This window comes from Palaemon carinicauda, chromosome 16, assembly GCF_036898095.1.
Source record: "Palaemon carinicauda isolate YSFRI2023 chromosome 16, ASM3689809v2, whole genome shotgun sequence".
Classification (NCBI taxonomy): domain Eukaryota; kingdom Metazoa; phylum Arthropoda; class Malacostraca; order Decapoda; family Palaemonidae; genus Palaemon; species Palaemon carinicauda.
This window is the reverse complement of record NC_090740.1, coordinates 74,621,362-74,649,281: the sequence shown is the minus strand read 5'-3', so window position 1 is coordinate 74,649,281 and position 27,920 is coordinate 74,621,362. Positions and strand designations below refer to the sequence as shown.

Sequence of the window (27,920 nt, the reverse complement as noted above, 5' to 3'; positions counted from 1 at the left end):
CTAGTGATGTCTAAACCCCGTACAAGTCACGATGATATTGTTAGAGTGATAACTTGTCATAAGTTAGGTCTTCAAACGAAGGAAATTGTTAAGAACACCGGCGTAAACGAGAGAACAGTGCGGCGCTTGGTAGCCAAGTTCAAGGAAGGGGGTAGCGACGAGATACCTTCTCATTCCCATGCTGGTTTCCCCCCCCCCCCCCCCCTGGAAGATCCCTGATCGTACTTTGTTACTTTTAAAACGAAGCCTTGATGCAAATCCAACCTTAACAGCGAAGCAACTGAAGGAACAGAACCCTAAATTGTTGAACGACGTCAGTGTTCGTACGATCCAGGAAAACCTGTCGAAGCGCCTCGACTACGAGAAAGTTCTTGCCAGAAAAAAGCCAGCTTTAACCGAGAAACAAAGGAAGAGGAGGGTTGCTTTTGCCAAGACATACAAGGATTGGACCTTGGAGCAGTGGCGAAGTGTTTTGTGGAGTGATGAAGCGACCTTTTGTGTGAGTGAAACAACCGGGAAAAAAGTTTGAAGGCGCAAGGGGTCGGACCCTCTTAAGCCTAATCTCACGGCCAAGACAGTTAAGCACCCAACATCCCTTATGGTATGGGGCACTTTTGCCTACGGTGGTGCCCCAAGGCTTGTTGTTCTTCCTAAAGGTGTGACGGTTAATGCTGACCGGTATCTGAAAATTTTAAAGGATAATTTAGCCGATTGTTTTGCCACTACTGGAGCGGGAATTTTTCAGCAGGACAGTGCCCCTTGCCACATGGGTAAGAAGGTGAAAAAGTGGCTAGAAAATAGGGAAGTGGACTTTATTACTGACTGGCCAGGTCAAAGTCCTGATATTTCGCCCATTGAAAACCTTTGGGCTATTGTAAAAGCTCGGCTTCGTAAAGAAATTACGAGAAACGTCACACTTCTCGAGGCGGCGCTCCATAAAGTGTGGGCTGGAATACCTGCCGAAATACTCCAAAACCTCGCCGATAGTGTTTCTTGACGACTTTTGGAGGTCAGGAAGAGGAAAGGCTACCCTATAGACAAGTAGCAGGGATATTGGTGAGTGTTCAATTAAATTTTTATTGATTTTTATTGATTTTTATTGTGTATTAGCGTTGATATGTAGCGGGGGACCAAATTGAATGTATGGCGGATGCTGCCCGGACACAGCGATCCGCTGTATATATATATATATATATATATATACAGTATATATATATATATATATATATATATATATATATATATATATATATATATATATATATATATATATATATATATATATATATAAATATTTATATATATATATATATATATATATATATATATATATATATATATATATATTTATAGATATATATATATATATATATATATATATATATATATATATATATATATATATATATATATGTATGTATATATGTATATATATATATATATATATATATATATATATATATATATATATATATATATATATATATATATATATATACATATATATATATATATATATATATATATATATATATATATATATATATATATATATATATATATATGTATATATATATATATATATATATATATATATATATATATATATATATATATATAATGTATATATATACATATATATATATATATATATATATATATATAGTTATATATATATATATGTATAGAGAGAGAGAGAAAGAGAGAGCGCGTTATTTTATATTTGGGTTCCCCCAGGTCCCTCAGTGTGAGGCACCTCGTATATCCACCAGAGAGTTGCTAATGCATCTTCCGGTGTATTTTACATCTTCCAGTCTTGGATGGTCTGGGATGCATCTTGGTATTTATCGAGCTTATTCTTAAACACATCTACGCTCACTCCTGATATGTTTCTTAGATGAGCTGGCAGCGCATTAAATAGTCGCTGCATTATCGATGCTGGTGCATAGTCGATTAATGTCTTGTGCGCCTTCCTTAGTTTTCCTGGTATAGTTTTGGGCACTGATAATCTACCTCGGCTTGCTCTTTCTGATATTTTTAGCTCCATGATGTTTTTAGTAATTCTTTTGATTTGCTTCCATGCTTGTATTATCATATAGCGTTCTCTTTTCCTTTCTAGACTGTATAGTTTTAAAAATTACAGTCTTTCCCAGTAGTCAAGGTCCTTAACATTTTCTATTCTAGCAGTATAGGACTTTTGTACACTCTCTATTTGTGCAATATCCTTTTGGTTGTGTGGGTACCATATCACATTCCAGTACTCGAGTGTACTACGTGCATAAGTTTTGTAAAGCATAATCGTGTGTTCAGCTTTTCTTGTTTTAAATTGTCTGAATATCATTCCCATTTTTGCTTCACATTTAGCCAACAGTGTTGCTATTTGGTCATTGCATAATATATTCCTGTTTAACATTACACCAAAGTCTTTATTTGCTTCCTTGTTTGTGATTGTCTCGTTATTATGTCCCCTGTATGCACATACCATTCCTTCTCTGTTTCCATAGTTTATTGATTCAAATTTACCGGTGTTAAATACCATCCTATTTATCTCTGCCCATTCATATATTTTGTTTAGATCTCTCTGTAGTGAGTTCCTATCTTCATCACAAGTAGTTTCTCTACTTATTCTTATGTCATCGGTGAAACTTCTCACTACAGAGACTTTAACATCACAGTCTATGTCTGAGATCATAATAACAAACAGCAGTGCAGCTAATACCGTACCTTGTGGCACTCCAGATATTACCTGATCTTCATCTGGTTTCTCGTCATTTGCAACCACTATCTGTTTTCTGTTTTGCAGGAATTCTTTTATCCATTTTCCTATCTTTCCCACAATATTATGCTTTCTCATTTTTTTCTCTAATATATTATGGTCTACCTTGTCAAAGGCATTTGCAAAATCTAGATAGATCACATCTGTGTCTTTTTCATTTATCATGTTTTTGTATATGTTTTCATAGTGTGCTATCAGTTGGGTTTGTGTAATTTTTCCGGGCACAAAACCGTGTTGACCTATATTAAACATATTTTTTTTAACCAAATGATTCATTATTTTCTTTTTTATTACCCTTTCATACACTTTCATAATATGTGATGTTAGACTAACAGGTCTATAATTGCTTGCCTCTAGTCTTGATCCACTTTTGGAAATTGGGTTATATAAGGTAATTTATGTTCAACATGCAGTATATCTCGCTCATATATACACTTTGTCTTAGCAGTATTGCAAGCGGCTTCGGGATAGTGTGTGCAGTTTTTTTAACAAAATTGCTGGAACCCCATCTGGTCCGGCCGCCGATCCATTTTTAATTTTGCTTATAGCTTGCACAATATCTGCTTCATTAATATTTAGATCCGTTAGATATTCAACATTTTCTTCTCTCATTTCTGTTTCATTATTCTCATTCGCAATTCTTGGCGTGAACTCACTTTTATATTTTTCTGCTAATATGTTGCATATTTCCTTTTTTTTTTTTTATTTGTTAACCGTCCTTCAATTCTTAAAGGGCCTATTTCTAATCTCCCTTTATTCATCTTTTTTGCATAGGTGTTAAGTACTTGGGTTTTTTTTTTGATATTTTGAAGTGTCCTTTCTTCTAAGTCCCTTTTTTCATTTTCTTTCGATTGTATAATCTTTTGTTCTGCATTTTCTATCTTACATTTTATTTCCATCATTTTCCATACATTTTTTCTTTTGCAAGATTTTTCTTCCGCTTTCTAATTTTCTGAAATAAGATCCTTCTGTCTCTTGGTATGCATGTATGATGTTTATTGTTTTTTTGCGGTACATATTTTTTAACAATTTTCTCCAGTATTTTGTACAGTGTATCCGTATTTACCTGTATATTATCACTTATGAATACATTTTTTCCTTTCTTGCCTCTTTCACATCTATCCTCCTATCATCCAGAGCTTTCTTCACTTCATCCTATCCACCCAAAACTTGGCCTTCCTCTTGTACTTCTTCCATCAACTCTTGCATTCATCACTTTCTTTAGCAGACAGCCATTTTCCATTCTCTCAACATGGTCAAACCACCTCAACACATTCATATCCACTCTAGCTGCTAACTCATTGCTTACACCTGTTCTTACCCTCACTACTTCGTCTCTAATCCTATCTACTCGAGATACACCAGCCATACTTCTTAGACACTTCATCTCAAACACTTCAATTTCAGTCTCTCCATCACTTTCATTCCCCACAACTCTGATCCATACATCACAGGTGGTACAATCACTTTCTCATACAGAACTCCCTTTACATTCATACCCAACCCTCTATTCTTTACCACTCCCTTCAGTACCCCCAACACTTTGCATCCTTGAATCACTCCCTGACTTTCATCTGCTTCTACTCCACCATTTGCTGCAACAACAGACCCCAAATACTTAAGCTGATCCACCTCTTCAAGTAACTCTCCATTCAACATGACATTCAACCTCGCACCACCTTCCCTTCTTGTACATCTCATAACCTTACTCTTACCCACATTAACTTTCAACTTCCTTCGCTCGCATACCGTTCCAAATTCTGTCACTAATCGGCCAAGCTTCTCTTCCGCGTCTACAACCAGTACAGTGTCATCCGCAAACAACAACAGGTTTACCTCCCATTCATGATCATTCTCGCCTACCAGTTTCAATCCTCGTCTAAGCACTCAAGCATTCACCTCTCACCATTCCATCAACGTACAAGTTAAACATCCATGGGGACATCACACATCCCTCTCTCAGCCCCACTCTCACCGGAAAACTAATCGCTCACTTCATTTCCTATCCTAATACACGCTTTACTACCTTTGTAGAAGCTCTTCACTGCTTACAACAACCTTCCACCAATTCCTTATAACCTCGTCATGTTGCCATGGTTGTTCAATTTATTTGTTGATGGAGTTGTGAGAGAAATGAATGCTCGAGTGCTTGGTCGAGGAGTTAGAAGTGATAGACGAGAGTGTTCATGAGTTTGAGATGAAGTATCTGAGGAGTATGGTTTGTGTATCTCATGTAGATACAATTAAGAACAAAGTAGTGAAGGTGAGAACAGGTAAAGAAATTAATTAGCAGCTAGAGAGGATATGAATGTGTGGAGGATGTTTGGTCATGTAGAGAGAAAGGAAAATAGGCATCCGCTGAAAAAAGTGATGAATGCATGAGTTGATGGGAGAAGTACAAGAGGAAAGCCAAGGTTTTGGTGGTATGAAGTGAAGAAAGCTCTAGGTGATAGGAGGATTGATGTGCAAAAGAGTATGCTAGAAATAGGAATGAATGGTGAGTAATTGTGACCCAGTTTGGATAGGCCCTGGTGCTTTCACCAGTTGCCTTGGTGACCACTGGGATAGCAGCAGTAGGTGATTTGCATAACTATGAAACTTCATTTGTGGTGGATAATAGGGAAGGAAGGGCTGTAGCTCCGTAGCAGTACTAACCAAACTTGGCTGAATCCATCATCAGGCTAGGATGAGCTAAGAGAAGAGACGTCCCCTTTTGTTCTATTTTTTTATGTCGGCAACCCCCCCAAAATTAGGAGAAAGGCCTTGATAAATAGATAGATTGATTGTTATGTAATTACTATTGTATTATTTTGGTGTTTGCTAATGAGGTTTAATTTTCCAGTCGAATACAGATGGTGCGTAATCTTCTTCAACCTTATGAAAATCGTGCCTGGGCACAAAACAATTGGATCCTGGTACGGTTCTGGAAAGGAAATGGCTTTGGATTTAGATACACCAAAAGCCCACACATGACAAATAAATTTGGACCTAAACCAGCTCATTCAGACAACCCAAATTTTAATCAAGTAACAGGTATAGTTCATAGATTTGTAGACAATGTTATTCAATTAGATTCTCATGTGGATTGCTATGTGTCATAACTTGGACAGTTCATTGAGAAAAAATATTGCTATTTGTTCCAACGCGATATACAAACCCTATTCCTTTGATTATGGAGATTGTTTCAGTGCAAGCTGGAATTAATCTCCTAATTAAAGGACTTTGGTTTGTATGTCTAGGTTGAAAATACAAATTACTTTGAAAGTTTGCATGTTTAAAGAAAGCACTTAATGATTGATCTCACTCTAGTAAGCAGTTTGCTTTTAGTGTTTGTTTCCCCATTGTTGAATGTTATTCTTATTTGAAAGTAAAATAACCACAATGTGTAAAATCAAATTTGCCACTGCTGAAAATATATTCAGCTGCTTTTTATTTCAATCATATTTGTTGTTAATTTTCCTCTGAGAATATAAGCATACAAAATTTTTAATTTTTTCAAAATTTTGTTTGTGCCATCTCTTATACAAACCCTTGCTATTTATAGGGATATTACTTATGGCGAAGCTGGAAGATAAGCCATAAAGAGGGTTAACCACCCACCCTTCTAGTTATCGGGAACGAGTTAGGGGTAGCCAACTACCCTGCTCACTTTACTTTTGGCTCTCTCTGCCCAAAATTTAACCGGCTATTTGACTTGCTTTTCTTATATTCTTATACTATATAGACTTATGATTTTGTTATGAAAAGCATTCATGTAATGTTGTTATATATATTTAAGCTTTTTTTTTTCAAGACAGTGAATGTTGCTGTTTGTGTGAGTGTAGTGTGGCTTATTCTCATGGGCAGAGAACCTTCTCTTACAATCTTTTTTCCCCCTTTTGACACTGGACAACCCGTAGGCGGGTGGCTTCCCAAGTTTCTCCGAGTGCAGCGACACGGTCTACTCCGTAGGTGAGTAGTCCTTGTGTGAATACAGTACTACTTCTCTGTTCGGATGATAACATCGTTTGCTTTCTGAGAGTTCTTAGGAGGAAGACCGTTTGCGGACCACCCAGAGCTAGAAATAGGTATTGTTCTTTCTCGCCAACGTCACCACTCTCCCTCGTTATGTAGGCGGCTGGCAGACTCTACGGGGCAACATCTTCCCTGTTACGAAGGCTAGGTTGCTCTCCTGAATGTATTTTCTTCAGTGATATAAAATAAAATAACTTTGTATTTTAACTTTATATAGCGCTCGATGCCGCACTTCTTCATACGGCAATGGGCCACGACCATACTTACCTGGTGGAGGGAGTGCTAGCTAGTCTTTAGCTTGCTCAGCTCCCCCCTGGGGAACTCCTTTCTCATAGGTGGGTTTAGTGGTTCTCCCCAGTTGTTTGTTTTCGTTAGCTAATTGATTATTTGTAATACTTACGCCGCCGCACTCCTTCGCCCGATAATGGCCAGCCAGCGAAGGGAGTGTGCCGTCCTTAGTGTATTTCTATTATCTGGTGGGACACTTTTCCTGTCTGTGGGTTCGGTTGTCCTCCTGAGGAAGTTTTTCTTTCATTCTTTATATGTTTCCTCGGTGCTAGCGATGCTGTATTTCATCGTTCGGCTAAGTCAGCCGACGTAGAAGAGCAAAGCTGTTCGTTCCTGTGGAATATGCTGTCCCTGCTCCATCACTTTCATGTTCTTTTGTGCCTGTAGCAGCTCCTGATCAGCACTCTGACTTTTACCTTTACCATACGAGGATGAAGTCCCTTCCGAGAGTGGTACAGTCTGTGCAGCACAGTTTTCTTCTGTTCCATTGTTCTTCATGCTTAGGGGTAGAAACGAGGTCAGTGTAAGACGGGGTTCCTTCGAGTGTTCCAGTCAGGGAATCCCTTTAGAGTGAATCAAGAAACAAGATTTGTCTACGTTTCACAGATAGCGCTCGATGCCGACCTTTAACTTGAACAATGCTTGTTGACAGGAAGTAGAAACTGCTGCCCAGAGGTCCGTCTCCAGGTATTGGATAACTTCCTCTTCTGAGGGAAAGCTAACCTTCACCAGGTGTTGGGCTGCTCTCCCTTCTGAGGGAGAACTTCCCTTCATCACCTTCTGTCTAGCAACCTTCCTGCTTGCAGGGAGAATTGCTGACAGCTACACTAATTGCAATGGCTGCAGACTCATCTCCGAAGACACGCTCTCCCCCAAGCTGAGTCGACTCTTCCGTTGGGGGAGGAGCAAAGTCTGAGGCAAGTCTCTCCTGCGGGTGGACGTCTCTCCTGTCTGCGAGTTAGCCGCCCCCCCCCCCTCAGAGACACCATTCCAGAGATTTTCTAAAGACCACCATAGCTCTCTGCAGATGCCTTTGGGTCAGGTTTCCTCTGTGGAGGAACATCGCTGCCGTTGACGATCCATTTGGGAGGATCGGTCTCTTCTTGGGAGAGCAGGCCTCCTCGCCGCTCTAGACGTTCTCGTCCCCTGCAATTGGGCTGCATCTCTTCACTCCTCCTAAAGACCAACGATCTTCTACTGGACCTGCCAGACGTTTGCCTTTGGGCCCTCGTCACTTGCATTCGGGCGATCATCATTTCCAGTTATGGGGGCATGAGTTCGTTGGGTGATTGTCACTCGTCACCCTGTGACTTTCACCCCTCGCCAACGCAAGATCATTATCGACAGTCTTGCCGCCGGCCAGAGCGCTCGTCACTCGCTCTCTTCTTGGATTCCCCTTCCTGGTTCATCATCCGCCAGATCACAGGAATTCGTCAGCCTTTAAGCCTTCGCCAACTCCTTGTCGTTCACCAGCTCCTCGGCAATCACCGTCATGTCACCGCCTGTCAGCTTGCCATCCCTCGTCAGCGCGTGATCGTTCATTAGCTCTCTTCCAGGTTCCTGGTTTCCAGTAACCTCCGACAGCTCTCTCTGCTTGTGTGTTTGTCACCAACTAAGATTAGAAAGCGTACATTAAAGCTATTAAAACGTTAGAATCATAGTTTACTGATGTATAGCATATTACATAAAAGTTGAATTAGGGCAATCCTAATTTTGGTTATAGAACATTGGTAAAACTATTCCAGCATAAAATGTTCTTCATAAATTTGTGGTATGTTTTAGAATGCAGTTATTGACGTGGCTAATGTTAGGTACGGTTGTTTCCTATAAAACCTAACTACGAAGATTAATTATTGTTTAAAAGATGTTTTCGTAGTTTATTTTTAAAAGTACTTAGGGATTCTGTCCTACCATGAGCTGGTATATTATTCCTTAACTGTGGACCTCCAGTATTTATTTCCCTTGATCCTATATCGCTATTGGCTCTTCTGGACACTAGAATATTTGCTTGTCTTGTAATATTCTGGGCACTAGATTATTTGCTTGTCTTGTAGTCATCCCTGTTACTGAGTCAATGGTACTAAAACTATAAAGCCGGTTCTGAAATACATTTTTTAAAACTTTAAACACAAAAACAGACATCAAAAGTGTACTTGTTTTTCACTTTCAACCAACCCAGTTCTAATAAAATTGGAGATATACCACGTTGAAAACACCACTTTGCTTCCGATCAGTGAAGACAAGTAGCATGGGGTCTGGTCAGTAGTTGGACGGGTGACTGCCTAGGAACACCACTGTGATTGGTGTTGTAGAAGTAATACTTCTCCGGTTGTAGCTGCTCTAGCTCAGAGGTGGAATTCCTTGTCCCTCGCTTCACCATGTCACTTAGTCGTGGCGGGGAATGATGTGGACACCATCGATGTTATTAGCCAAGAGATAACTCCCTATTTCTTGTCCTCGAGGAAGCTGCCCCGTGGCGGGTCCCCTCCTACAAGTTTGAGTACAGTACGCATCTCTTTCCAACAAGGACAAAGAATGCAGCTCAACTACAATAGAATACACTTTTACAGTTAGTTCCTCCTATAGATAATCTCCAATTCTGTCCTCTCCTCTTGGAACAAGTCACTTTATCAAACTGTTTGGCAAGGAGAAGGCATATGGTCAACAAGCAGTCAGTCCACAGGACATCCTGGGTACGTTCTACCACTAGGACTCTTTAACTCCCAGATTCCGAAATGGCGTCATCGAGGAAGTAACTTTGACCATCTAGCAGGTTTTCACGTAAAGGTTTACCCTAGTGTCGACCTGGTTTGTCAGGATCGGCTTCATTCTCTTAAGACTTCGGTACGACGTACTGATCATAACAAACTCGGTCGCTGACTTTTGTTACTGCTGAGACTTCTACCCGAGTTTACCGAGATTTGAGGATTGAAGTAAATCTCAAGAGATATTCCGGCTTCCTTATCAGAGACAGGTACACTGGGATATGTTCATTGTCGTTATGCAGAATTTTTTTTCCACAGATCGACGGGATCATAGGAGGAGGATGACAGGAGTCTCTATCATCAATGAGTCTCTTTCAGCCATCAGTGGTTACGTCTCTTAAATCACCATTTCACTCGGGTTTGTCCCGCCCGCATTGGATTCCTTCGAATCTATCCTATTCTGGAGCACGATTAGAGCCAGAAGTAGGATACCCCCTCCCTTTCTCTCGGGTCTCTATGAGATTGGGGCAGGAGACGGACCTGAAAAGACGGTTGACAAATGGAAATCTCTGCCGAGTTGACCTCCTCGGCACCTTCCCGGATTGGACGCTCTCTTCATATGCATCAAAAGAAAGGGGGTGGGTGAGGCATGCTATGACACTCGGCCTTCAGGCTCTGTTCATAGTCGGAACGGTACCTCCCAGAGGTGAGGGAAGCCTTCCTATGGACAAGGGGTACTACTTCCTTCGAGGAGAACTCGGATTTGAGCTTCGTCTCGTTTCTCAGGCTACACCCGGTGTCGACCTTCAACTTGAGTTAGCTCGTGGATAGGAACCAGTAAGCGCGGCCAATGAAATCGCCTCTAGGTGCGGGAACTCTTCCTTCTGAGGGAGTCCCCCCAACCACTGGTCAACATTCCTCCTGCTTGTTGGGAGAATCGCCGACTACGGAAGCAGATGTTGGTCGTGTTTTTCCCGTCTGTGGAAAAGACTTCCTTCACCTGTTGGTCTCCCTTTCGTAGGATTCCTCCAGCCAAGAGAAGTATTCACCCACTCACCTGCTGAGGGAGTAGTCCTTCCACCAGTCACTGGGCAGCCATTTTCCTGCTTGCTGGTAGGATCGCTGACAGTAACAGCAGATTCTGGTCGCCTTTCCCATCCTTGAGAGAAACTTCCTTTTCCTGTTTGGTCTCCCCTCTGGGGGGATTCCTTCGCAGGGAATTAGATTCATCCATCCCTTGCCCTTGATCTTCGGGAGCAAACCATCCTCGTCTCACCAGCAAGACTCGTCTTGTCCATTAACTCATCTGCAGCCCTTCGATGGAGATCCCAAGAGAACTCTCTCAGCGACTCTTAACAGGCACATGTGTACATCTTTCACAAAGCAGTATCTTTGCTGAGACTTCACGCTTGGAAACTGTCCAGCTCCTCTCTCAGAGAGTCCTTTCCGTAACAAGTTGCAAAGAGGATGTCTGGATACCTGTGTAGATCTTTGGCGTCGGCCTTCCAGGACAAATGGAGTGTAGTTGGTATCATGGAAGGAGTATTCCTCCCCCTTGATGCCTCCCATTCCAGCTTAGAGGAGTTCCTCCTTTACCTTCGAGAGGATAGCTTTTCTTGGTCTCAGCAATGAAAGACCACAGCTAGTCCTTGAGCCTTGCCTTCAGACCCAAAGGAATTAATCTCTCCTCCACATCTGTGGCTGATACTATTATATATGGTACAGTAAGTGAATTTTTAAGTCCTTGTGTAATACTATAATGATTTTTTTGCTTTATCCAACGCCTGTCCTATATTTGATGTTATGTAATTGTTGATAAATACCCATAAATATTGTTTTATGACATTCAATGGCTTTCTTCTTCTTTTAAAATTTCCCCAATGACAAACTTGTGTATGGTAAGGTCTGACTATATGGCATCTTGAGGATATCGAGTTTCTGGTTTTCTAGCTTTTGTCTGATGTATATGGTAAATGGTCTTGTTTTGAATCAGCTGATGCCTATACAGGGCATTATCCCTTGTTCCTTCGGTCTCCTCAAGAGCTTTCATGGATCCTTCAGTCCAGAATATTTTATAGTCATTACTTTTTAATAAAGTTATGAACGATTATTTTTTTCACACTAATTTATCCTCCTTACAGTAATTTTCTTTCTCCCAATCCCTTTGAAGTTACAGCTTCTCAACTACACAAAAGGCAAGGCAGTGGATTGATTAGTACTCCAGGCTCTAATTGTTGCATGTGACATGCTATTATTGATCTTTTTTTATTGTAATGAAAAGTGCAATGTATGTGGAGCTTATTCATAGACCATGACTGGTCATAATTGAGTGATGGGGTTGTATGAAAATATATTCTATTGAGATTATTATGTCATTAAGCATATTTACCTTCTTTCCCAATTTGCTGGCCGATATGTACAATTTTTGTGTTTGCAAGCTAAATTTAGATGTATAGTAATGAAAGACTTAATTTAGTTGGAAACTTATTTGTACACAGAAAATTAACTTAATTGTCATATATTTTCTTTCATGAATACAAAAGTAAGACTAAAATCATAGATCTCAAAACAAATATCTCATTACCAGTTGAAAAATTCTGATAGATTTCTTGTAGATAGATCTAACCACTCATTAACTACCATTTATTTTTGTTGTTTGGCAGCCCCTTGTCCATCACCAACTTTCCAGCAACATGTAGTCGAAGTGCTAAAAGGATCGCCAGAAGTTGCTACTGCATTCCTCAATTCCTTGCTAATTCAGCTGAACTGGGCTTTCTCAGAGTTCATTGGAATGCTGCAAGAGGTATTGTAGTTTCTGTATAAAGTTCTGAAAATTTGATATGTTCATACACAGATTCAAACTGTTATAGTGAATAATAAGTATTGCAAGTAGATTAACAGCAAATTAAGTATTCATCCTTTTTATAATGCTGTTTAAATACTGCATATGAATATTTGCTTTTATCAATAACCTGTATTGTATTTATGTTTGTAAAAGGAATAGAACACACATTTCCTGTACAATTGGTCCTCTTTAATTCGATATATGGGTCCTTAGAGTTCTGCAAATGGGATACCAACTACTGTTGGTCTCCATGGCACCCTTGTCTTTTCTGCTCGTTTTCCCTCATTTTCACAAAGCGGAGACCTATCTCAAGCCTCAAAGTAGGAGTCAGAGAAGTTGATAAAGAAGAGTACACTGGAGGAAGTCTCCAGGAATTCAGCTCAGAATTGTAACATCAACTGTATTTGGTTCTAAAGGTTTTCAGGGTTTGTAAGCTAGTACTAAATTTTGCAAGACTAAATATGTTCTTGTTAATGATAAAGTTCTCCAATGAGATGTCATCATCCGCCCAGGTGGCAGTTAGGAAAGTCATTGGATGCTCTTAGTAGACACTGTCTCTTCATTCAGATTTGAGTACATATTTAAGGTTGGTTTCTGGAGGCAAGGTTTTTCAATTGAAGTAACTTTTCTTTAGTTTAAGCACACCATCTTAGTTATTTATAAGTCATGGCACTAGTAGCATGGGGGTTACATCTCCTTGGGATAAAGGTCACATGCTATCTAGAAGTTTGGAATAAAGAGGGATTGTTTGTTAGAATCCTAGGAGAAGTATCTAAGCCTTCTCAGCAATATGGGGTTTCTCATCAATCCAGAGAAATTTCCTGTTTTCGGTTCAGTGATTTGGTAATGATGATATCCTCAGTTCCTTTTTAAACATCCCTATAAAAAAAGGATCTATTTCTTTCTGAGTCCATTACAGGAGTTCAGGAAAGGAAGAAAAATGTCAGTTCACAAGTGTGTGCTTATTTGAAATCTTGGCTTCTTTGGAGGCATTGATTCCAGGTTTAGAAGGGGGTTTTCCAGTTTTATCGTAGCCAAAATAGAGACGAACATCATTCAAAATTATTTATGGTTCCTCCATGAAGGATCAGGGAGGATTGATGGCTATCAGGACAAAAGTTTTAAACGTAGGTGATGCAGCAGCATCTGGTAGCAATTAGTGACCAGCATTAGGAGTCAGTATCTATTGTTTTATGACCAAATATTTTTTTCATAAACTCATCGGTCATATAGAGTACCATGTTCTCTGCCCTTTAATCTCACTGATCCATCTGTATTTTACACAAAAGAGTGAAGAATATGGGTGATGGATACTTCAGGTCAAGGTTGCTTAAGGGGACCGTCTGCTATGCACTGTATTTTTTTCTAATTATTCAAAATACATGTACACAATTTCTATATATATTTTAGACATATATAATACCTTCATCATATAAAACTTTCAAATCATTTGATCAAACACTTTTTGATTTATTAACAAAAATCATGATTTGAAAAAATATTTAGGTACACTTTTCTCCGCTAACATGACACCAATTGTATTGAAAATAATACCATCAAAACTACTTTATTAACCGAATAATTCTGTGTGACAGAATTTTGGTTCTCCTTTTTGTTTTTTCTATGAATTTTTATTTTTGCTCGTCTAGATCCAAAATAATCGTGGAAAAAAAGTAAAAAGAAAATAATAATTGTCTCTCAAAATTTTGGGATTTTTATTCTTCTTTTAAATTATATCTTTCTCTTTAAAATTTAACAATAAATAAGTGAGAAAATATACCAAAGTGTGAATAAGTATTCTTTCGAGTTATCAGCTTCCAAAGATTTGCTATACATTTTTGCTTTTTTCTTATAAAAATCAAAACATTATTATGATAACCTTACTTTGTAGTTTTATTGTTTATTCCTACACGAAGGCTCCCTAAACTAAAGTGTACTACTGTAATACACTTGGCATAAGGGTGTCATGAGTTGCCAGTAGCTTCTCATTGTTGCCAGAATTTTAGTTAGAATGTTCCAGCTTTGTACTCTTTTTTTTCATGTTCCCCTCTCTTCTTGTTTCTTTTTTGTTGCTCTGTGCTTATTTTTTGTTCTTTCTTTGACCTTAGGTAACATTGACCTTGCTATAAAGTTCAAAAGGACGTTGTGAAAACACAATGTATATACGAATTGCAAATAAAGAAACACACATGCATCATAACTTCTTTACAGCTTTGGAAACTGGCTGGTCTTCTCATAGATCGTAGTTGTGTTTGCCTACCCTCTACCAATGCCTTCCATCTCTGCCAAATGTACGAGATTTCGAAACATAAGTGAAAACATCGCTGTATATACCCAAAAATAAATGTGCAAAGACGATTCTGTCGAACTCAGTCATGCAGACGACGTAGTAAGAATGACGTCATCATTTGAAGACCGCTTTATCTTGATTATTTGTAAAAGTGATTTGTTGAAACTTCTGGAGAGCATGTATGACATGTCTGCATACGTAGAAACAATAAAATGATTTTCGATTTTTTCACCATAGTGGCAGATGGTCCACTTAAACGCAGAGAATTCCTCTCTGCTTCTGATTGTTAAGTGAAAGACAATGAAACCTGGGGAACATTCTAGTTTTATGTAATAGGCTGATGCATGATTGGTGGGTTTATATAATAAGGCTTCTAAGTTATAAAAGCATAGTACTGTATTTTATTGGTGAAACAGATTTAGTAATGTACTTTTGTTAGTAAAGGTTGTAAGTTTCATAATATAAATGATTTCTTTTCCTTGAAGCAGCAATAGACATGAATAAGTTATATCCTCTCCTAAATTTTATAGAGAAGGTCCTCAACTTACAAACATTTGGAGATAAAAACACAAATTCAACTGAAAATAACAAAGATAAGATGAAGAAATACTGAAATAAAACAACATTATATCCTCTAATACAGTAAGCAGATTAAGATTTGCAATAAGCTAATATCTATTTCAAATGAAACCCAACTATTTGTTGACGTTTGTAGCTAGAAATCATAGGCATTGGAATCAGGTTAGCCAAATTGTAACAAAATTTGTCTTACAAACTGCTTCTTGGAACCTATGAAGTTTGTAAGTTGAGGACCGAATGTAATAGGAAATGTAAATGAAAAAAGGCGACCAGAGGGGTACAGTGACTAGGAACTAGCAAATAATTTTCTAGAATTCCATAAAAACAAAATAGAAAATATAACTAGGTCATTTACAAATATTCAACATCAGAAATGTTTCACCAAATACACTGATAAAATGAATGAAATTCAGTAATATAACACAAGACAATGTCACCAAGATTATCAAGAGAGCAAAGAAAACAAACTTTGCGGTTGATTAAATGCCAATATCTGAAATAATTGGAGAAAGAAACTTTTCTAGTCTAGCTGATATAATTACGAGAATAGTAAATACAAGTATCGATGAGTTTTAAGTTTCCCAAATCTGAGAAAATTATTATAGTCGCCCTGTTTCTGAAAAGTGCTCTAGATTATCAGGAATTAAGCTCATATAGACCTATTTTGAATCTATCTTTTGTTTCAAAGGAGCTAGAATACATAATTCTATTCTTGAACAACTAATTAGTCACTTAAAAGAAATAGAAGCTTTACCAGACAACCAGTTTGCTTACAGAAAATTATACTCTACAGAGACAGCTATCTGTTCTGTAGTAAATAACATGCTGGAAATGATGGATGAAAACAAATGTAGTATTTTAATATTGCTTGATCTTAGTGCTGCTTTTGATTCAGTTGTGCATGAACTGCTACTAAATGATCTATGTTCCATCGGCATTGAAGATCAAGCCTTTGAATACCTAAAAGACTACTTAGTTGACAGAAATTATTGTGTGCAAATTGGATACTCTTATCATATGAACCTTTAAACAGAGGGGTACCTCAGGGGAGTTTACTGATGCCAGTCTTATTCTGTATCTATATTATTGGTCTGTCGAAAATAATATAGAGGCATGGAGTGAAGTTCAAACTTTTTGCAGATGATACACAATTATACTTCTCCATACTGTAGTTGATATAAACGACATTACTGAAACTCTAAACCAAATTCTTGCTAGTGTTAGGGAATGGATGAAATAACTAAAATGAAATGAAAATAAAACTGAGTATATGGTGGTTGGAAAGAAAGATAGCGTAAGAAACTTGGGTAATGCTCAAATAAACATGGATAACAACTCTGTTCCGATATTTAGTAAAGTTCGTGATCTAGGTCTACATCTTGACTGTAACTTGTCTTTCAATGTCCAAATAAATAATGTAATGAAAACTGCTGGCTATCATATTAGAAACATTGCTTTTATAAAGTACCTGGATGAACATTCTGTAAATAAACTTGTGATAAGCTGTGTTATTACTAAGATTGACTACTGTACCCCTCTATAATTTACCAAAATTGCAAGTTGAGAAATTACAGAACTTAATAAACAGATGAGCAAGACTGATAAACGGTGTCCCACCCCGAGAGAGGGCCCACAGAGTTCCTTCTCCGGTATCCTCTGAACTAGAATTCCTTTCTCCAACGAATGCAGTGACTGACGCTCTTGCTGCGTGCGAAACCCACTGTCCCCTTCGCCTGCTCCTGCTAGTCCTACACGCCGACAAGACCAGCGCGCTCGCTCACCTCCCCAACGCGGACCTTTCCTTTCGTTGACAAAGTCGTCCCCTGCCATCCTCTGATCTCTTAGTCCTCTTTGCGGACCCAGACCTTCACCTCCTTCCGTTAGGCAGCGCTCCAGTTCAAGAGACCGACGATCTTCTCGCCATTCTCCTGCTCATGATCGTCGCTCTTATGTGATCATCACTCACTGGCTCGTACTCATCACTCATCATCTCGTCATTATCACTAGCTAGCTCATGATTGCAACTGCTGATCGTCGTTCGCCTGCTCATGATTGTCACTCGCCTGCTGGACAATAAACCTCTGCTCGCTGCTCTCCTGTTTGCGATCACTTGTCACCTTGTGATCTCTGCTCCCCAGCGTGTTCTTCTCCATCTCGTCATTCGCCAGCGTTTACCCTTCCAGTTGGCCATCTCCTCCTCTGCTTAGACGGTCTCCTGCCAAATGACGCTCACCAGCATGCCTCTCTCCATCCCATCGCTTGGCAGCTCACTACTCGCCATGTCTACGCACGCCAGCTCAACGCTCTCCTGATTGCTGCTTGCCAGGCCTAGGTGTTGCTCCCCCACGGTTGCTCTTCTATGCGTTGTTCATCAAAGCGTCGTCGCTCGACGATCTCAAGCATGTGATCGTTATTCTCCAGCTTGTAGGAGGTCTCTGAGACCTACCCTCTATTCTCCTGTGTGGGTGAACCTGATATTTCTGCTAACGATTCCCATTCTTTCAAGCACACTTCACGTGCTCCTGAGAGTGATCAAGATCCTGCTCCCTGACAATCCAGATACGAGCATTCCGAAGAAGTGGCAGCAGTGTTGGAGCAGCCTACACCTCATCAGGCCTCGCGGTCGGGTGGTTCCCTTCCCTGAAGGGTTCAGGGAACCTTTAAATAACTTCACTGGCATTCCCATCACCCCAGATCGCCCCAGGAAGACTGCAGTTGCTTATATGGATTGAGCAAGGTAAGCAACTCTCTCCCCCTCATTTCCATTGCTGCTTCTTGCCAGCTTGCCAATCGGCTGCTTGCTGATCTCTAGCTCGCCGCTTTCCATCACATCACTAGCCGGCTCGCTGATCGCCTAGGTGTTGCTCCCCCACGGGTTGCTCTCCTACGCGTTGTTCATCAAAGCGCCGTCGGTCGACGATCTCAAGCATGTGATCATCATTCTCCAGCTCGTAGGAGGTCTCCGAGACCTACCCTCTATTCTCCTGTGCCCTCACCATCTGCATGCGTGAACCTGACATTTCTGCTAGCGATTCCCATTCTTTCAAGCACACTTCACGTGCTCCTGTGAGCGATCAAAATCCTGCACCCTGACAATCCAGATACGAGCCCTCCAAAGAAGTGGCAGCAGAGTTGGAGCAGCCTACACCTCACCAGGCCTCGCAGTCGGGTGGTTGCCTTCCCTGAAGGGTTCAGGGAACCTTTAAATAAGTTTCCTGGGGTTCCCATCACCCCAGATTGCCTCAAAAAGATCACCCAGGAAGACTGCAGATGCTTATATGGATTGAGCAAGGTAAGCAACCCTCTCCCCCTCAGTTCCAGGTATTGAGAGCGCATTCCCCAAGGAGGCGATCTCCACCAACAGGCCTTGCAAGGAGGCTTCGGACCTGTCGTCCATGGGGAAACCACATACTTGGTTATACGCCTCGATCATAGCCATCAGGCAGGCGGTAGTGGACGCAACCCACCAAGGGCAGAAGTCTGCCCCCAACACAACCTCCTAAGCTGAATCCAGCTATGGCTTTTACCCCCAGGATTCCCTTAGAGAAATCTGTGTCCTTCACCTCCTCTTTGGCTTTTCCAATGGACCCTTAGAGACTTGTTTCTTGCAAGGCCCCGAAACCACCCATATTTGTCTCGCCCATCTGGAGACCCCGTGGAGTTGTGAGTAGGGGTACTGAGATTCAGCAAGACTTCTCTCACCTACAACTAACACTGGTCCTGACTACAAAGCAGAAGAGGAGGATGACGAAGCCAACTCCTCTTCATGCCGACCTTCACCATTCTCATTCGAGCAGAGGTCAAGGATCTCCGCGGGAGGTCTCTCTAGTTCCTTATTATAGACCCTATTCGATAGAGTTATTGCCAACAGAGCTCCTTCCTGTCTCCAGACCACTGCCAGAAGATGAGGAACCTTATGCAAGAAAGGTTCAGACCTCCACAGGACAGCAGGAACCTTCCAGACCTTCTCTGCTGTAAGAGTACCTGCTGTCTCGCAGAAAGTCTATGGACACCAAGACGGTGTCCAAGAACTCCAAGGCGCATGCAGCTTTCCTGCAAGAGAACTAGGAGATCTTTCCAGTGGCAGGAATGTCAGCAACCGACATTCCCTCTGTTGATGACCTCGACCCACCCCAAGCGCCTGTGGGTGAGAGCTTGGAGGTCAATGAAGATATGGACTCTGATGATGACTACATTCCTAGCGCTGCTAGTCCTATGATCATCTCAGAAGCCGAGCGAAGGTAGATATAGTATGCCTTCTGGTAAGTCTTTAGCCTGCATGAGGGCCATCAATGGGTTGGCTAACCCTGAGACGGCTCCTCGGGAAGGCAAAGACATGGTCTTAGATCATGTATATGGGACCTAATGACCACCTAAGGCCAGTGCACCCCTGCCCTAGTTGAAAGTATTGACAGCAGCGAGAAAGAAGGCGTTTTCGCAGATCGCTGACTCTAGCTCTAGCTCTAGCTCTTTTAGAGCAGGCTCATCCTCCAAACTCTTCCTGCCTCTCTTCATTCAGCGGGAGAGATATTATGAGGTCACAGACGAGCCCCTTCCGGCTTGCCTCTTGATTCCCCTGTAGAAGCCCTCTCAAGGGGGGCCCCATTCAAGAGGCTTTCTGGGCTCTCAGCCTCGTTTTTGGCATCTGAAATCCTAAACATGGAGATGCTGGTGAAGTATGCCATGCAGCCTGCTTCGTGGTTTGATCTGTGGTTGAGATCAATGGGTCACCATGTTAGAACCAAGGATTGGTCCAAGGAATCTACAAGGAGGTTCATGAAAACCCTTCTCTTGACAGGCGCTAACACCTTGGAATTCCTCTCCCACCTAGTTGTTAGCCTATGGGGGAATGCAATTCTGAGGAGGCGGGATGCTTTGATTGAGAGGTTCCACAGCAGGTCCCAAGGCTGAGATCACAAAGCTGAGGAACACCACCCTTAACAGCTCAGCGCTGTTTAAGCACGAAGAGGTCGAGTGGGAGGCTGAGCGATGGAGGTAGTCCACCAAGGACTCCCTTCTCATCGAGCCCCTAACATCTAGGTCCTATTGTAAGGCTCCTCTACCTACCCGGAAACAGCTGCAATCCACCAAACTCTAGACTAGCAGAATGGCATGGTCCTCTAAGAAGGTGTCAAAACAGCCCTTTCCTGTCAAAGATCCAAAGGGCTCCAAACCACCCTGAGAAGGTAGGGGTGGTAAGGGAAGTGAAAGAGGCCGCTCCTACTAGGGAGAGCAATCCTCTCACATAACCACTGGTGGGGGAGATGCCTAAAACACCGCTGGCAGAGGTGGCTACAGCACGGTGTGATCGTTCGACAGTCTCTGTGATTTGCTTAAGGTATCGCATCCCGTTCATTTAATCTCTCCCTCCATTGACAAGTGATCCAGTTCCATCGTGCTCTTACGCGAAGGGTTCAGCAAAGGAGCTGGCCAAAGTCCAGACCATGATGGAGAAGGGCACTCTCCAAGAGGTCCTCGATGGCTCCCCAGGCTTCTTCAGTCGACTTCTTGTGAAAAAGGTGTCTGGAGGCTGGAGACCAGTCATTGATCTCTCAGCTCTGAACAAGTTTGTCCTTCAGACTCCATTCAGAATGGAGATGGCAAACATGTTCATACAAGCGATAAGGCCACAAGACTTCATGTGCACACTGGATCTCAAAGACGTATACTTCCAGATCCCAATCCATCCGTCTTCAAGTAACTATCTTCGGATCATACACAAGAACCGTCAATACCAGTTCAAGGTGATGTGCTGCGGCCTTTCCATAGCACCCGAGGCCTTTACAAGTATGCTTGCCCTAGTGTCATCCTGCGCTCACAGGATTGGCATTCATTTCCGAAGATACCTCGACGACTTGCTAATTCTAGCAGACTTGGTGGTGACCCTTCTTCAACACTGAGACAGACTGCTTAAGTTTTGTCAGGATCTGGGGATTGTGATAAACTCCAAGAAGTCATCCCTGCTCCCTTCTCAAAGACTGGTATACCTAGGTATGATTATAGCGTGTGCGGACGATTTTTCGAAAAACAATTATTTGAAAGACAATTGTTCGAAAAACTTTTTTTCGAAAACAATTGTTCGAATTCACAATTGATCGAATTACAAGATATTCGAATAAAAATTTTTTCGAAATTTATGTTGTTCGAATCCTTGGCAAATTTTACTTGACCATAAAGAAGAATAGGATTAATGTTAATTAATGAATATCTTAGATTTATTAAAGTTTTATTTACACATCTTTGCACATCTATGTCAAATAAAAAACATTTTAAAAGCAATTAAAAATCAATACTAATATAAAAAGGAAATCAGACATTTTATTACACCCTTAGATTTTGGGCTACTGCACGAAGATACTTGATCTCGTCTTGAAATTCTTCAAAGTTGTCCACTAGTTTCTTGAGACGTCTTGCACTTTCTTTATATTTCCGGGTGTTTCTTTCACATTCTTCACCTCTATTTGATTTTGCAATTATAATTTCATTGAGAGATTGTTCTTTCAAGTGCATCGATGAATTTCCATAATGTTGGGTGAGCAGCGCCTACTTGCTGACAAAATGCTCGATGCCAACCCTCAATCGAATTATTTGTCTTTGGGAGATTATTCTTGACTCTTTCAAAGCAAGACCAAATATTCTTTTACTGTTATAGCACGACATTTACAGTAATTTGAAAATTTACGGCACTTCCAATATATTTTATTTTGTATTTGCTTGTCTTTAACAAATAAATGTCCTTTCACTACCAACATACGATTTCCTTTTTCACTCTTAACGAACTCAGCCATTATAGGGTTCAAGAATTTTCTACTAAATAGGAAAGCGTCCAAAATAACAGTGAGAATTTTAATGTTGTTTATTTTCCAAAGAAGGATTTGTTTACGGTTCATTTTTATTTTCATTTTATTCTATAAATGTATTTAAGAAAAACCATGCAATTGATTTGTTTCTCATTCAACTACTCATTCGATTATTAATGTTTATTTTCATAAGCAGGATTTATTTACGGTTAATTTTTTTTATAAACGAGTTGTTTCTCATATAACTACTCATTCGCTTATAAACCGCAAAAATAATAAATTCTTACTCTTACTCAACAAGTCGCTGTAACTCATGGATTCGAACAATATTAATTTCGAAAAATTGCTTATTCGAATATCTTACAATTCGATCAATTGTAAATTTGAACAATTACACATTCGAACAATTGTTTTCGAATAATTGGGTTTCGAAAAAAAGTTTTCCGAACAATTGTCTTTCGAATAATTGTTTTTCGAAAAATCGTCAGCAAATCGATTATAGACACCAACTTACGAAAAGTATTTCCATCGGACGACAGAGTACACATGCTGAGAGAGGTTGTAAGCCCCTTCCTTAGATGAGAAGGATTTCCAGGCCTGAAGTGGTTGTGTCTCCTAGGTCACCTAGGATCCCTGGTCCATTTAGTGCATAATGGCCGCCACATAATTTGATCTCTTGAGTAGCGGCTGAAATCTAAGTTGAGCCAACTCGCTGGCTTTCCGAATACTTTCTATGGGACAGATCTTCTCGTCCCTCCCCCGGAATTGATGCTCTATACAGATGCATCAAAAGAAGGGTGAGGGGCCCACATGCTTGCAGCACACGGCCTCAGGGTTATGGTCCGGGTCCAAAAGGTACCGGCACATAAATCTCTCTGAGATGAAGGGAGCCTTTCTAGCCTTCCAATAGTTCCAACAGTTCCTGGCTGGTCACTCATGGTGTTGATGAGCGACAATACCACACTGATGGCTTACCTAAACAAACAGGGCAGTACCTTTTCGCAGCTCCTATGCCATCTAGCAGTAGAGATGTTAAGATGGACAGAAGAAGATTTTGTGTCCCTATCAGCTCTCTTTATTCCGGGTAAGAGTAATGTGCTTGGGGACAATCTGAGCAGAGCGACTCAGATAGTGGGCTCCGAATGGTCTATGAATCATCTGATAGCCAACAAAGTCTTGACTTTGTGGGGTTCACTGACTGTGGATCTGATTGTGACGTCCCTGAAGTTCAGGGTGCCGCTCTCTACTGTTTTCAAGTCCCGGATCCTCAGGCTCTTTGGCAAGATGCATTCCAACAATGGTGGGACAACATCGATGTGTATGCTTTTTCCCTGTTCTGTCTGCTGTGAAAAGTGCTCAACAAGACCATAGCATCCAAAAACCTTTTCATGACACTCATAGTTCTGCTATGGCATCACGCAGAGTAGTTCCCAGACTTTCTGTAGCTCTTGATAGAGCTCCCAAGAGAACTCCTTCCACAACAAGATCTATTCAGACAACCGCACGTGAACATCTACCACAAGGCAGTAGCTTCTCTTTGACATCATGCCTGGACTATTCAGCATCTCTTCTCACAGAGAGGCTTTTCTCAACAAGTTGCAAGAAGGATGTCTGGATATCTACAAAGATCCTAGGCATCAGTCTACCAGGATAAGTAGACTTGTCTTCTGTGGTTGGTGTCGTGGAAGGGGTATCTCTCCCCTCGATGCCACTATTCCAGTAATTGCGAAGTTCCTTTTGTACCTTCGGGATGAAAAGCTTCAATCAGTCTCATCGGTGAAAGGCTACTGCTCAGCCTTAAGCCTTGCCTTTAGACTAAAAGGAGTTGATCTTTCCTCTTCGTTAGAGTTGTCTCTCTTATACAAAATTATGAGCTCACCTGCCTCAGGCGGAAGTTAGACGTCCTCCTTGGAACGTGGTTCATGTCTTTTGGGTTCTGATGGGTGCTCCTACGAACCATTACGCTAGGCAACAGACCGCCACCTCACTTTGAAGACGTTGTTCCTACTTGCGTTGGCTTCAGCCAAGAGAATTAGTGAGATTCATGGTCTATCCTACGGCATTGCCCATTTAACTCTTTTACCACCAAAGGACGTACCGGTACGTTTCACAAAAGCCATCCCTTTACCCCCATGGACGTACCGGTACGTCCTTGCAAAAAAATGCTATAAATTTTTTTTTTTTCATATTTTTGATAATTTTTTTTAGAAAATTCAGGCATTTTCCAAGAGAATGAGACCAACCTGACCTCTCTAAGACAAAAATTAAGGCTGTTAGAGCAATTTACAGAAAATATACTGCAAAATGTGCTGGGGAAAAAATAACCCCTTGGGGGTTAAGGGTTGGAAATTTCCAAAGAGCCTGGGGGTAAAAGGGTTAAGGGGATAGGGTAAAGTGACACTTGGTCTCGTTCCTGAGTTTATTGCTAAGATTCAAAATCCAGGAGTAGTGAATCCTAGATTCAGTCTATTTTGGATTAGGAATCTTCGTTCTGTAACTGATGATCCAGATCAGCTGTTAATTTGCCCATTGAAGAGTTTGAGGTAATACCTTAAATGCAGTATAGCAGCTCACCCCCGAGTGTCAACATTCTTTGTCAGCATGGGGAAGGTCATAAAAAACACCATCTCAGCTTAGATTTGCAGGGTCATTGACCACCATGTAGTGAATCCTAACCCTCCTCCTGCTCATCAACATGGAGCTTATGATGTCAGGAGCATTAGTACGTCCTTGGTGTTTAAACATAACTACAGTGTGGCCCAGATATTACAAGTACTGTACTGTAGGTGTGTGGAAGTGTCAAACGACCATCACCGCTCACTGCCTGTATGACGTTACCCACAGGTGAATGGAAACGTTATTCATTGGTCCTGTGGTGGCTACACAACAAGTGGTTTAGAATGCCTCAGGTTTCTTGATTGACAAGTAGTAGATGGTTGAGGGCATAGGTTACCTGGGGTTAGTCTGGGATGAATGTGTAAGAATGACTAGCTCTTAACTACTCTCATCTTCCCCTCTTCCTTTCCTTCTTTCATCTTCCCCTCTCCTGGGGAACAGCATCATTGGTCCTTTGTACACTGGCCTCACCTATCTACAGGTAATAACCGTGTCCTTTGTGTAACCTAGTATAGATTTAATACTTGTCTGCCTTCCCTTATACTCCCTGTGAGGGGCGTATTGGAAAATGTCTATGTTTGATACTGTATCAACATTCCTATTTAGCTTGGAATATTCTTACCTAACAGTCTTACTGCTAGTTTTCACACTCATATAGGTTGCTCAGGCCGCTATTTGTACTTTACAAAATTTTAGTGAGGTGTCAGAGTTTTTCTTTTTACGGGCCAAGCCTGTACGTGAAAACCCTGGGTCAGTGGCCAAGCCAGTGGTCGGACTTCTACCCTCCTAATGGGTGAGTCATCCCTGATAAATACCATAAGGTTTGTTGAATGTCAGAACAAAGGACAATATTGGAGTAATATTTATTTTTCGTATTGATACAAAACTGTAGTTATTTATACAAATTGTCCTGCCTGCAATCAAAAGTGGCTCGGATTCACTAGTGTGTGAGTGAGAGGGGTAGCTGGCAACCTCCACTACCCCTCACTAATCCCCTACTCCGCTAACTAGCGGATGGGTAGTTACTACCTGACATAAAGCCTTAATGGCTAGTCTTCCAGCTTTGCCAAAAGATAATCCGTAATAAATAGGTACAGGTTTGTATTAAGAAAATAATTTCAATTTTGTCATATTTAAAGAAAAATAGATAAAATGCTTCTCTATAAGTTTATCTGTGCTTTTATTTAATCTAGGTAGGAGGAAAAATTTGTCTGAAATTATTGGCATTGTGCAGAATCAATAGTAACTGATTTTTTGATAATGATTAAACTACAGGTAGTCGTTGACTTACGACCTATGTGACTTACCACTGTTTGATTTTACGGCCACTTTCTTAAGTGTGATGACATTGCAAGTCTGTCGGAAATAGTACACTAAAAGGACAAATATTTCCTCAGAAATAATATATTTTCTTGTATAAAAAGGAACTAATTTATCATGGTAATTAGTATACTATATATTTTTTTATTCATGATATAGTCTCCAATTTAAATAAGAAATATATTAAGAAGTTTTAATATCTGTCAAGTTCAAATCATATTTCTGGTGATGTTATATTTCTGGCAGAGTTGCAGAAAATGAGTGGGCAAATAAAGTGATTTCTTTTCAATAGGCTATCGTTTGATGTTAGTATTTCCATAATCAAAATATCGAGTAACGATACAATGTATCTCATGTGTCTGTATTGGTTGTAATGAGTACTAATTAGCATAAATCAAGCTAGGACAGCATCTCATAATTTATGCAACTTTAATTTTATTATGTTTCTTTTCTGATATCAGATTGATAATTACCTAATAAAAGTACACCAATAGGACAAATATTTCCTTAAAGTAATATATTTCCTTTTACAAAATAAAAATAAAATACTTTTGCATGGTAAATTAGTATTTAATTTTATTTCTTGCAAAAAACAGACTGGTTACATATTTTGCAAGTCATTCTTTGTTGAGTTCATATCACATGTCTGGTGACCTTGTATTTCTGATGAAAGGCGAGTGATTTCCTACTGATTCGTTGCCAATTAATCTTATTATTCCCATCAACGAAACATTGAGTAACGATACCAAGTATTTCAGTGGTCTGTATTATCTATTATGAGTAACCTACAGTTCTTTATCTTGTAAATTTAAGAAAAAATGTACTGTACTGTACTGTATGTCTAGTGATGTCATATTTTTGACAGAAGGCGAGTGGCAAATCGAGTGATTTCCTTTCAATACTTTATCGAGTAATATTAATATTCTCATTATCAAAACCTCAAGTAATGATACCAAGTATTTCTAATAATACCTAAAGAAAAATCTTGTACACACAAATGATAATGGCTATAAATGAACATTATGAAAAGTGTGATATCTTATAACATATTAATGCTAATATGATATTTCATTATGAAGATATTTTGAATAAGTTAAGAAATTCTATGAATGATGCTCGTGTCATTCGTATGTCCGCATAATCGCAATACAGTAGCGTGACGTTGAGATCAGCCGATAACTACAAAAAGTAAAACAAAAGCCAGTATTGATTACTGAAATGCTTCATAAATTGAAAAATAGAATACAAACATGCTCTAATAAATATGAAGACTTAATTATGAACTAAATTGAAATACTGTATGAAGCTTTAAAAATACTCATTCTCTTGATACGGTAGCGGTACTAGCGAGACCTTGAGATCACCTGATCACAACCAAAGGGAAGGAAAAAAGTCAGCTATTGTTGATTGTTAAAGTGCTTCTGAAATTGAAAAATAGATTATAAAAATGCTTTGATAAAGCATATAATATCCTATGAACCAACAAAATGAAATATTGATATACAGTAAGAAAGTACCGTATTGATATATGACCAGGATTATTACAGTATCATGACACATCATAATAAGTCTACGGAAACTTCACTTTTAAGTTCGACATACCTGTACGTTCAGATCGAGTTGTGATACATATTTCGGTCCCTATCTCGGTTGTAAGTTGATGACTACCTGTACTTTATCAAAATGG

At 40.1% G+C, this 27,920-nt stretch overlaps 1 protein-coding gene across 1 annotated transcript in view; it reads left to right on the top strand.

Moving 5' to 3' along the window:
• The window catches only part of LOC137655775 (E3 ubiquitin-protein ligase RNF123-like), a 233,307-nt gene that overhangs the window by 189,986 nt on the left and 15,401 nt on the right, over positions 1 to 27,920 (top strand). Inside the window, exons 19-20 of the mRNA XM_068389912.1 lie at positions 5,619 to 5,809; positions 12,447 to 12,586. Coding sequence (XP_068246013.1) covers positions 5,619 to 5,809; positions 12,447 to 12,586 — 331 coding nt within the window. The remainder of the gene's footprint in view (positions 1 to 5,618; positions 5,810 to 12,446; positions 12,587 to 27,920) is intronic.